Here is a 12,901-nt window from a genome sequence, read left to right on the forward strand (position 1 = left end):
CCGTTTAAGTAGGTATTAAAAAAAATTGAGGCTTATCCTTTTAAGATAACTGTTCACCAGAGTTAATAACAGAAGAAGAGAAAAGGAAAAGAACATCAGATTAGAAGTTGGATGAAAAAAACAGCTGCCTGACTGCAAAGTACGCAGAGTACCCAAGCTCATTTGAAAAATTAATGGCATCTATTTGTGTGATACTGTTCTGCTGGAAAGTAAGAAAGAAAAAAATTTAAAAGCCATTCTCTACAATAACAACAAAGTCTCAGCAAGAGATCTCTTAGCTAGCTGCAAAAATTACCCAGCCCCTGGAATGCCACATCTACTCTTCACTTCTCCAACTGAGTTAATTAACCCAGCCAAAAAGCAGAGTTAAGGCAGCACTGCTCTCTTAGAGCTAGTTTGAGTTGCTTCATAATGCGCTGACACCCTTAGGAGACACCAAAGAGAAATCCGGGTCCAGGTCTGCCACCCAGAAGCCTTCATCCAGCTGCAGCTTTGGGAAGCAGCAACAACACTGGAAATAAATCCCGTGATGGTAGAGTAGAAAAACACGATGGAGACAAGCATCTCTTTGCAACAGCCCACGGAAAAAGATGCCCTAACTGGTCATGGGTTTGGTTCAAGAGGCACTTCAGGGTAGAGACAGAAGCATATGGAGAATTAGACCGCGATGCTAAGTAGTCTGGCTCCATCTTCTCCGTAACACCCAGCAGGCAGCTGGGAGGATTAAATCCCCCTTGGCTTTCTCTTCTGGCGACTGCACCCAGCCTCTTCCTGCCCATCATATGCTCCAGCCCCCCAGCCCATCCTCATGGCCCACCCTAGCTAAAACAATCCCCTTCCTGCCTTGCTGGCAGAAAACTTTTCTTCTTCTTTGGAAGAAAAATTCCATTTTGGCTTAATTACAAAGTTAACACCATGATTAATGAGATCTGGACTGGCTTAAAGCCAGCTCAGGTGTATTCATACTTTAATGTGCAGCATAGGTACGCCAACATTTTCATAACATTTAAATATGCTAAAAAAATATACGCGTTGAATCCGATTTCCGCTTACCCTCGCACGGTGCCCGTCTCCTGATAATTCACTTGAATAAATTTGCCGAAGCGACTTGAGTTGTTGTTATGAGCAGTTTTTGCATTTCCAAAAGCCTGTTAAAAGAAAGAGATACCATCAGGACATTTGAAAAGCCACCACCTTTCCTTATTTATACACTCATCGCTAACAACTGACTTTCCAGATTTTGCTGTCATCGTATCATTAATAAAAAACACACGGCAAAAGTTAGTTGAATGGGCTACAACAAAATAATATGATGAGCTTCTGGGGACCACATTCGTTTTCAGTTTGGGATTCATGAAGGACAGATAAACACTCTTTAAAAGTAAAGCACAGCTATACATGAGATTTAATATTTGAAGTTATTATATTCTATATTAAGATTATACTTTATTCATTTAAATAGATATAAAAGTACGCTGCTCCAACAAGACTAACTTTAATGAGCTAAAGGAAGCTGCTTTTTAATTATATATGGAATTAGGGGAGAACACTTTGAAGGCTTCTCAGATGTTCGACAACGTTGTATGTAACACCGACAGTGCCTGTAGTATCCTCAGTATTTCAGACACTGTCGCTTCGATTTGTCGCCGCTGTTTTTCCAAAATTGAAATGCTTTTAAGACTTTATGACACAAAGCTTTCATTAAAACCCTGCCTTACTGAGGCATCTAATACAGACTCATTTACCATTGGTTAAAAGAAAGCCCTAACCACAAGAGCTGTTGGAAACCCATAAGAGCTGCATCTCAAACTAGCTTAATTGAGAACTGGTATTTGCAATTGTGCCTAAATCACTTTAATAATCTGGCCCATGGTGACAGAAACTGTCATGCTGCCAGGTACAATTAATGCTTCATTTATTACATCGGTTTTGGTAATCATTCACCTCTACTCCCAAGCCAAACCTATTTAAGGCAGTTATACGCAGAGTAATTCCGGGAGTTGTGTATGTACATTGACTCACAGACACATTTTGTGCTGATGTTCAACATCAGCGTTCAGCTCCGAGCTCCCAGCAGATTTATTTCCTACTCAGCTATTTATTAGAAAAGATTAAAAAGGCTTTACATCTATAATCCCAACCTTCTCAAATGACCTTTGCAGGTTTTATTTTGCATCTAAAAGATAAAAAAAGAAAGGCTAAACGAAAGGAAAGGCACTCCCTGAAGGTACTCGCCCCCTCCCGTGCATCGTGGGCTCCCCATCAGCGGGACGCAGTGGAGCAGCTCCGGGCCGCAGAGATTTGGGTGCCCGGAACGGTGTAACCATTTTCCTCAAGTGGCACCAATAATCATGCACAGTGTTACATCCCAGCCCCAGAACTGCAGGTTTGCTAGCATAATGGTGACGGACCTCCCCCCCCCCCCGCCCCGTCTGAATACACACATTTGTTTCAGCTCATGCTGTTGCACATGAATTTGCCTCGGTTGACTAAAACAAGTTCTGCAATAGCAGAAACCTGCCAAACGAGCAGCTGATGGCTGTGCTTGCACAGAGAGGCTGGTTTCATAACACTAATGAGTGTTCCCATGCACAGGTCTCCAACCTTTTCAGGCTTTACATACTTTGTTTTCTGATTTTTTCCCCCACATCACTGCTGCACGTAGGGGCTTTTCCCCCCAGCATCCTCTCCTGCAAGGGCCCTGAAACCCTCCTCATGCCCTCAAAACCTCCTCCTGGCCACTGAAACTCAGGCATCTGCTTCTCCAGAATGTGCATGTTCAGATTAAAAGTCTCAAGCTATTTCAGTGTTGTCAAAGGATTTACCTGTCCCTTGCAGGTGTTTCAGCTGAACGGCTCAGCGAGCACACACAGCAGTGTTTAAGCAGAATACAGTGATATTCAACACAACAATATTAAAAGGGTTTTCTGGTTCAGCTCCCTTTGCTATAGCACAAGGAAATGGCCCAAGGGGAGAAGCAAGTCTGTTTATTGGGATTTCTTTGAGCAGAGAATAAAACAGAGAAAGCTTCCCACCAGCTGCAATGCTTCCTCCTTGAGCGGGCACAGAACCTGAGGCGATCACGGCCCCACCTCCATGCAGCAGGGCTTCTACCTCAAGGTGATGTAGTATCAGCAAATTCTCAAATCCCCTCGCTTCCCAACAGGGTGGATTTCTTTTATTTCTGTTAAAACAGATTCAGGATAAACTGTGTCGAATGTGTGAGTGGGAAACGGCAGGATTCCTTTTTTTTTTTTTTTTTTTTATGAGGAATAGGTTTCATGGCTTTTTCTGGATTAATATGCCAAATCACGTTATATTTTATAACCCAAAAGCCCACAGAAATTGTAAGCCATAGTATCTCTCTTTCAGGGATTTTCTGTATTCCTTGCGTAAATGAGAAAGCTCTCTGCATCCTGCCTTGTTAAAGCTGAAGCTTACTCTATGGCATAGGCATGCTGGTAAGGGGCCAGTAAGTAGCTCAAGACATGTCTGATGTTTAACTTGAGACAACTTAATACGTTTTTGTCAGTTTTACTCACCGCATTTCTTTAATGGAACTAGCAGATTAAAAAAAAAGCATGATTAATTCAATTTATGCACGTCTAGTCTACATATGCTTGAACAACACCCTACATTCTTCTGCAGCCAGCGATGATGGGGCACAACATTGTTCAGCCTCGGAAAACAGAGAATGAGTTACAACTGCTTCACTAAAATTAGGTTCTGTTCACATTATTTCACTTCTCTAACCCGTCAATTCCAAGCTGTTCGACACTCAGCGGAAAAACTCAGTAACAGCATTCCTCAAATTCTTGGGGAGACCAAAGCTTGTCCTGGCCGGAGCTCAACACTCTGAAGGAAACGAATTCAATACGCTCCTCTGTGCGAGCAACGCGTCCGTCTGGAGCGGCCGCTGGTGCTCCAACGGCTCGGCAAACGCAGAGGAGCGGACAGCCCCATTCCTGGTACCTCCTACAGCACTTCTGCACAAAGAGATGCTTATCGTGAACCAGGCTGGGAGCTGAACGTTTGCACCACAGGCTAATTCACCAGGCAATATTGTTGGCGATGAAGACTCAAAAATGAGCTGTGTTCCTGAAATTGTGCAACTGCGTCTGATTGAATCTCAAAACCTCCTTGTTCAGCTATAATCTGCTCCGTCGCCTTCAGGAACGCTCAGCGTTTGCTCATTCATGGGGCCCAGGAGGCAGGAAAAAAACCACTAACGTTTTCATGGCTCAGTACCTGCCCTCCCTCCTCTCCTGATCCCCAGTGCTTACGGTCTCTTCATATTGGACTTGATACCAGTGCAATCTGGAACGTTGATCCGGAATAAGGACCATCTCCAGGTCTTTCCTGAAATAAATTTGTTTTCCAAACCCCTTGCTCTTGCCTTGCTCTTCTGTAATGACAGTAACAGGGCATTTTATAGGTAATTCTAGCTGAATATCACCCCTGCATAGAGTAAGAGCTTCCGCAGAGCAGAGCGGGTAGGAAGGTATATGCCTTGGGTATTTAAGGTCCCTTTTTTTGCACAGCCCTTTGCAGATGAGCCTCCAGCACTCAGCTCTATTTTTGATGCTGCTGCCCTTACAGTGAAAACTAAACAAATCCAGCATTTTATCTTTGTTATTTAGAGCTATGTATTAACAGGCACGAGTTTGAAAATGCCCAACATGCACAGCATGGCAGAGACTATGAAATTGGTACAGAGATTCAAGAATAAAGTCTCTGAGTAAAGCAGGACTGCTTGTAGCTACTGCGTAAGCCAGGAGGAAACTCATAGTGTCGGCATAATGAAACCCAAGACTGAACTTAGACCACCGAGCATGACGTCTGTTGTCACAGCCACATGTTTAAATCTCCACATACATCAGTGCTGTTAAAGCACAGCAGCAAGGTGACGAGTCTGCCTGACCAGGTGCCCAAAGAGCCCAAGCCCTAAGACATGGGGAATGCAGCGAAGAGGGGAAAAAAAGGTGAAATTGGAAAAGCCTATTTGCTATCAAATAGGTTCAGCAAAGGACAGAGCCAGAAGGAGGTGGACAGGAAAAAAGCTGCGCAATGCTAGGGACACTTATTTCAAAGAAAGCCTCCATAAAACTTAATTAAAAACCATGACGGAACAAAGACTGTGTTATTAAAATATATATATCATTAATACTGAGTTTGCTGGCCTGTAACAATAGCTACTGAGCACAATAAAACAAGCACATCATCACAAAAAGTGATTAATAGCAGGAAGTTCCCTTTGCAAAGCAAGTCAACTAACTTCTATGCAGGAAAGAACAGCCCACAGGAAAAAAAAAAACGCATCTTTACATTTTACCATGCTGCTAACACTGCTATGTCTGTGTGAGCTCCACACAGAGCGCTCACGGAGTTTTTAACTTAGCCTGTACAGTTAGGAGCTCCTTTCTGCATCTTCAGACATAAATACACAGATGTTAAAGACAACTTTTGCTTGATTTGGTTCAATCTGCAACCAATTTCACAGCATTCATCCTGCCAGGAATCTTTTTTAACAGAAATGCACTGAACTGGGACCAGAACAGTGATCACTTCATCACCCAAAATGCACCTGGATGACTTGAGTTAGAGCCTCCCTAAATTTCCTCTCGTTATAGCTGCCACAATAACAGCGAAAGTATTTTTTACTTAAATACTTTTATTTTAAATTCTCTTGTTTGAAGACTTCCATTTAGAAGAAATACTTCTTTTAAGCTTGCACCTCACTGCGTGATACAGCTCGTCAACCTGAACTGCACTGCTCAGTCGCTCCAACAAACCTCACCCAACTTTCAGTTTCCATAACCTGTGTGCAGCAGAGAGCAGGGCAGTGAAACAAGTGCTGAAACCAAAAAGCACGAGGTGCAACTCAAGTTCCTGCAAAGCAAAAGAGGATTTACGTTTATTATGTTCATTTTGCGGGACATCGTTCTGCATGGGCAGGCACCAGCACTCAAGGTCTAGGCTACAGCAATTAAATACCAGGTCGAGTGCCAACACCTCACCCTTTAATTCTCTTCATTGGGGCTTGGTGCTTCACACAGCCTAATGAAACCATTTATGCTTTTATGGTAACCAGCACAAACCACCAAGTATTTATAGTGCATGTGCTGCGATGCTTGAGGTGAGCTCTTGCCAAGAATGGACCTGCAAAGCTGACCAAACCTGGCAGCACAAATCTGCTTCACCTTTGGGCTAACTTATAAACATTTCTCCTTTAGTCAACATATAACATATGCATATGACAACCTATAACATTTGTATATCAATATATTATGCCTATACATAAAAACAGCATTATTCATCCTTCAACCGGTCACTGAAACACATTGCGTAACCACAACACAATTTTCCATTTTGAACCTCAAAGGTGACAAAGTAGCTTAGATGTAAGGTCTATAATGAGAAAATGCTTTTATTTTTTTTACATTACAAATTGATGGTGTTTGTCCTTGATTATTCTAGAAAAAAACACCTCTCCTGGCTGTTACCATGCCCAGAAGAACTGAAGGGCACCCAAATCTCATTTGCCCAGCAGCAGCCAACGAGGATGCTGGTGACTGGATCCATCGCAGGAATCCAGCTCTGCTTCAGCAGCTGCTACTGGAAAGGACGGTGGTTACTTGCACAGCACAGGAGGGTGGAAGCCCTGAATGCACCAAAATTGGCTTCAGTTTTGGGCTCCTTGCCGAAAAGAGAAACTTAACGCAGAGGAGCCCGGGCCGCTGAGCTGGCTGGGGGCTGGTTCTCCCTAAAACACCCACGGAGGTTCAGCGATGGATCAGCAACAGGCACAAGTCACAGAAGGAAAATTCTGATTATATGGAAGAGATGAATGTTTTCAGCATGAGGGCAACCAAATACTAGAACATGGCCCAAAACAGCTGTGGGATTTCCATCTCTGGGGATACTCAACACTCCCGAGGCCCCTTGACCTGCACTGCTGGACCAGGGGACTCCCAGAGATCCCTGCCAACCTCAGCCATCCTAGATTCACAAATCTACCCGCATTACTTGCCCTTCTGGCACAGAGGGCAGCTCTACACAGTGCCTAGAACAAAATTTTATATGTCAAGGGCAGCACACCTGCCACAGGCTTGCCCTGTGCAGGATTAAACACGGCGGGTTCTTTCATCATAAAGCATATTAGGTATGGTAGGAATAGTTCAGAGTAACAGCCAGAAAAGGACCATCACTGGGTGGAAGCCAAATGAGTTCCACCAAATTAAATTACTTTCTACAATTTAAACCATATATAAAATATTGCTTTTTCATGATATGGGCAACGAAACACCTGGTTTTTAATATTTATTTTACTGCTAAGTGTCTGCCAACTCCAAGTGTCTTGTCATTGTAAAGCATTTGCACTAAATACCCCCCTGACAACAGCAAAACAGAATATTTGGGGGCAGAAACTCCTCCCCTCTCCCAAACAACATGACCATCCTGGAATTGAGCAACTAACAAAAAAAAATCTTTTCCAGCAATTAGGCTTAAGATAGAGGGTCAGTCATGACCACTTATCTTTATGCACTTCAAGTTCACACTCCCAAACTAAGATAAGGGAGAAAATTACTTGTAATCTCCGAGTACTCCACTGGAGAAGGTTTGGGTGTCAACTGAATTGAATAACGAGTTCCAGTGTATGAAATGCAGCTTTCAAGAGAACCATTAAGTATACTCAGTAAGATACTTTAGATACAATTATTATAAAAGTGATTACAATACACAGTTTGGGGGGGAGATTTCAAGCTCTGCTGATGCAGGTGTTCTATGTAAGAAATAGGATTTAATGCCAGCATTATGGCCAAATGCTCCAACCTTGACAGATTGTTCCTTCTTTTCCAGGTTAGTGCTTAGGCAAAGGATCAAGGAATTGCCACATAACCACAAAGCAACAAAACCAACGCCAAACCAAGGCCTCCTACTTGAGTCCTCTTCCCAAACGGGCATGCTTTCCCTACACATGCTGTAATGGGGGAAAAAAAGGCAGCTGAGCACTCAGCAGGCATCGGCAGATGTTAGCACGGATGGATGCGGGAGGCAGAGGCTGCCAAATCTGTAAGGTTTTCATGCACATAGTGGATGGCCCTAGGCAGAGCAGCCAAACTCTGCTTTTGATTGTGTGTTTTCCAGCAATTTCAGACACATTGGCAAACAAGTGATTTGGTGGAGAACCTTCAGCTCAGGTTCAGCTTCGTATTTATAAAGTATCCCAAAACGGTGCTTGGTAGCTGGTTGCTGTTGTGCCAGTCTCCTCCCTGACCCAGGGGATGTCTAGGCCTCTCAGCTCCACATGGTTATTTGGAGTAAAAGAACATTTTACTACATCAGCTGGCTGATGCAGATAGTAAGCGTCTGGCAGGTTCCAGGATTGAGAAAAATCGCCTTAACTGGAGCTTCAAATAGCTTTTTCATACCGATGGAGATAAAAAATAACCACAGAACTATAAGATGAGAGGCTGAAAACAAGACACAGCTCAAGGAGGAGACTTTCCTCTCCCCTAGTATGCAATGCAAGCATCCCCACTGAGCACAAGAGAAGGAAAAGCAGCCTGTAACAGAATACTGACAGATGAAAAACACTTAATATACACTTAAAGTGACTGGCAAATAGGTTATGTTATTTATTACAGCATCAAGCCATACCATGATTTCCCCACCTTGCAAAATCAATTTTTACAGACCGAGGTTGAGTACGGTGATCTATCACAAAGAGCTGATTCTACAATTAAAACTTCCCTGTGACTTCTAGAAACAACACCAGCATGTGCCAGGACAGAATTCCTTCACAAAGGCCAGTACATGCCCAGTAACACAGCGGCTCGTTTCCCTTGAGATGAGTACAGGATGACGCATGTGGAACTGAGGCTGCCATTGCTGGCAGAACTATTGAAAAAATGAAAAATTAACAAGACCCAAATCTCAAAACACATTTCATACAGGCCAAAGTCCCTGAGACATGCCACTCAGTGCTGGGCTTGCCTCTTCTCTTGGTAGAAGCTTCATCGTCTCCAGAGCTGCTGGCCACCCACATCTCACCTGCCCTGAAGCCGCCACTACGAATGACACAATTCCTCCACTTCCAAAACCAAACAGCCACGCAGCTCAGTGCTTGGCTCATGCTGGGGTCTGGCCCTGTCTCCCAAGCATCTCCCATAGGTTTGGAGCTCATCGGGCACTGCACTGACCCGTGCAGAGGCAGCCCTCACCCAGCACCTCACGTGCTTCCAGGAGTGGGGTGGCACAGGTCCTCCAGCGCGCTGCTTGGCACAAGACCAACCCTCAGCCTCTAATTTAGGGAGAGGGACACGGTCTGGCACACTCCCCCTGGACACCCGCCAGCCCCTGGAGGAGGCCTCTCAAGGTCCCTTCAAAGCCCTGTTTTTTCCTCTTTTTTTTTCAAGTAACGATTCCACAAGGGGCCATAAATGTCTAGAAGCCAAGTTTCAGCTTCCCGCTGCATACTTGGACAGCCCTGACAGCACTAGAAACTGAAGTCTTCCCTGCTCAGGCCTGACACAAGTTTTCCTGTAGTTTGTCACCAAAATCAGTGCCACAAACCAAAACGCAGGAGAAAGCGTCCCTAACGTCAAACCTTCCATCTGGAAGCTCTTAGCGGAGGCATGGGGTCGTTATGTATATTTTACACACATATTTTCGTGATTTTCCCAAGAGAAATATGTGTAATGAATAAAAACAAAAACACGTTAGCAGCAACAAAAACATACCACTGTAATACGAAACCCAGCTTGGCTTCTGCGCGTGTTATCCTTCCTTTTAGACCTCGGCTACTTTTTGCTAGTTACAGACAAAAATAATAATACACCCTCCCCTAAAAAACTGTCCGAGCTCCGCCATTGAGCCGACGCAATAAAAAACACATTTAAACTCTGCCATGGAAAGTCATGTTGCACAAGAAAGGACATGGTAAAACGGGAAGACAGAAGCCTCCACCTCATCCTTGATCTTCTCCTGGATTATATAAATAATCCGCACCTCCTCTTGAGGAGGTTCCCAGATTTCAAGTGCTGTTTGTGTACGCGCAGCATCAGAGTTGGGCGCAGCATGCCCATGGCTTGCTCACCCTACAGCAGCTCTGCGTGCTTGGTGTTTTCCACCGATTGCAACATGTCAGAGGCAGCTCCCATCATCCAGCCCGGCCACAAGAACGCCTTTTCCCCTTCTGCAGTGCAGTTCGAGCAGTCAAATGGGAAGAAAGGGAACTTGAATGTGGCTATTTCTAAGTATTTACAATGGACCACAATCTTCTCTCTGGGTAACGCTAAACAAAATAAATAAATAAAAAGGAACAATTGGCTCATCTGCGACCGGAATATTTGATAAACCCCAGGAAAATCAAAGGCTGGCACTGGCTGCTCACAAGCAGCAAAAGGGAACTCTCAGAGATGAGTATATTTTTATTGACCTAAAATGAACGGCTGATTTGTCTGATCAGAGGACACGATTGCTTAAAAAAATGTATTTTCAGCCATTAGGTAAAGCAAAACAGACAATTTAACAGGTATTGCCTTCCATTTTCCATCAGCATAGGATTGGAGCATTTCTGAGGCTGTGATGGAGACATTTAATATGAAATGGAAAAGGTTGAGAGGGCAGGGTGAGCATAACATCGCCCCGTTGGCTACCTGTGGAGGAAGCAGCAGCTGTGATGCGTGGTGCAGAAGCGGCGCAGCACGGGCACGGTGCCACAGCGCTCTGCCATGCCTTCCAGCAGAGCAACAGCTCTCACCACAGAGCATGCCCTGCCCAAATCCCCTGCTCGGCTTTGCATGTTATTTTCCATTGCCATCGAGGCCAGTATTTATGAGTTAAAAAAAAAAATAATCTGAAAAAAGAAAGCTCTGAATGAATCAAACGAAGGGGAGCATGCTAAGACTTGTGCTTGAGTTTTCATGGCAGCGAGCCATGCTGCATCAAACACAAAACCAATGCCGATGCTCGTCCACCGTTTTCAAGCCTAGCTTTGCTGAAAGCTAAGCATTCGGGACATCGCTTCAAGTACTGAAGTCATCAAGTTTGCAGTGGAGGTTTGATGGGTAGCAGAGCAAACCAAAGGCGAAGAAGCGCAGGCTCTTTTTTTTTTTCTCTTTTTTTTTTTTTTTTTTTTCTCTAAAGCTGCATCTGTGAGCCATCGACCCTCCTTTTGGGATCTCCCTCCTTAGGTTGGGAAACATTTCCCAAATTTTGCAGCGAAGGAAACTGGGGTCCTCCCAGCAGTAAGCTCATTTTACTGCACGAATTAACTGATCCTCAGCTGCAGGGAGCCAGGAGGAACATGCTGTGTCCTCAAGGATGCCTAAAAACCACAGCACAAATTACATCTCCAAATGCATTTAATAGCACTTAGCTTTGCAATCCCTTCAGCCTTCATATGTAATGGCTTTCACTTGTTTTGGGGAGAGCAACCATTTAAATCCTGATTGTTTTTCAAAAGAATGTAGCCAGTACTAAAAGTAAAATGCAGTGTGCGTCCATTTAAATCAGATAAGAGATAAGGGTGTGCGATGGCCGGACAGACCACGGCTTGCTCAGGATGATTGATGTTCTGCTGCTTGTGTGCCAGGAGCCGTGCACCTTTATTCCATGCTGCAACACTCACGTGCCTGACAGCACAAAAAACGAGGAAAAGACACTGGGAAATTCATGGGGATGCTGCTTGCCTTTCACCAGTGAGTTAACAGGAACGTGCAGTTGGTTTTCCAAATAATTTCCTGCGAATAAGCAATGGCTGCTCCAAAGACGCCTTCACTCGAGTACACACTTGTGATATTCCCTGTTTTCCCAAAGTGGGGGCTTCCAGCTGACAGCTTGTGTATGCAGAGCTTCTGTAACCTCTTTCCTGTTTAACTGCCTGATAAACCCGCTCTGGCTGTTTCCCATCCTGAAGACCTCTAACCATCATGCTCCCTCTCCATCCCTGTGTAATTACACAAACAGTGTGCTCAATTCGCTCACCTTGTAGAAGCCTGCAAGCTCTGCACCATTACAATTTATACCGACCATCCTTCTTTCAAGCTTTCAAGAACCACTACAGCGTGCTGAAGCATTTCAGCAGTTCTTCTCTAACAAAACACATCGTAAAGCAAGAAAAATCACAGCCTGATACTAGCGTTGTGGTAGCTGGAATGGGATAAAGATAGATGTGCAACAAATTTTGTAGGCGAAAGTAACTTTGTCTGTCATCAAAATAACTGGAAAAGCGAACAAGGTTTCACATACGCAGGCCTTCAGCCAGCCTGCAGCAAACCTCAAAGCTCACGTACAAATTCAGAGTAGTTTTTCTCAATTTAGCACAAGATTCATTGGTGGAACCCAGTGGGAGAAAAAGCTCTTAGCCTGGGGAGCACAGGAATGTGAAAAAGGGAGCCAGGAAGGGCGAAACCCAGCACTCCCTGTGCTAAACAGCGATATGCAATTTATACCCTACATAAAAACACATTTTCTTCTGTTATTTGGAAGTGGGTGGCTACATAACACATAGCAACGGCTGCACCACATCGGAATAAGGAGTGGGCCACAGATAACTATGCTTAGCTTGTGAAAAAAAATGAACTGTGAAGCCACATTTGCAAGGCAAGGGAAGGATTGCACTTGTTTCCTGGGTGGGAGGGGGCTGTGCTGAATCCCTCCCAGCACGACTGAGGCCAGAGACAAGGGTACAAGCATTCTCCCCCAGTGAGAAGCAGAGTTTACTTGCTCCTTCGCGTATCACCCGCTTTTGAAGCCCTGACTGGGATGGCAGGCAGCAATCTGTTCTCCTTACGCACCTCCCCAGCGTGCCAAAGCCAACGAGGAAACCGAGGAGGTGATTGCTCAAGCGTTCTGTGGTGCCTGCCATCGTGCTAGCCATTATTTGCACTTCACA

The 12,901-nt window shown here is 44.5% G+C and overlaps 1 protein-coding gene across 16 annotated transcripts in view; it reads right to left on the minus strand.

Moving 5' to 3' along the window:
* The window catches only part of MYO9A (myosin IXA), a 194,910-nt gene that overhangs the window by 122,009 nt on the left and 60,000 nt on the right, over positions 1-12,901 (minus strand). For all 16 annotated transcript variants that reach the window (XM_084532490.1, XM_084532484.1, XM_084532487.1 and 13 more), the window contains exon 3: positions 1,054-1,148. In XM_084532490.1, the coding sequence (XP_084388616.1) occupies positions 1,054-1,148 (95 nt within the window). The remainder of the gene's footprint in view (positions 1-1,053; positions 1,149-12,901) is intronic.

This window comes from Aythya ferina (genome assembly GCF_964211825.1).
Source record: "Aythya ferina genome assembly, chromosome: 11".
Classification (NCBI taxonomy): domain Eukaryota; kingdom Metazoa; phylum Chordata; class Aves; order Anseriformes; family Anatidae; genus Aythya; species Aythya ferina.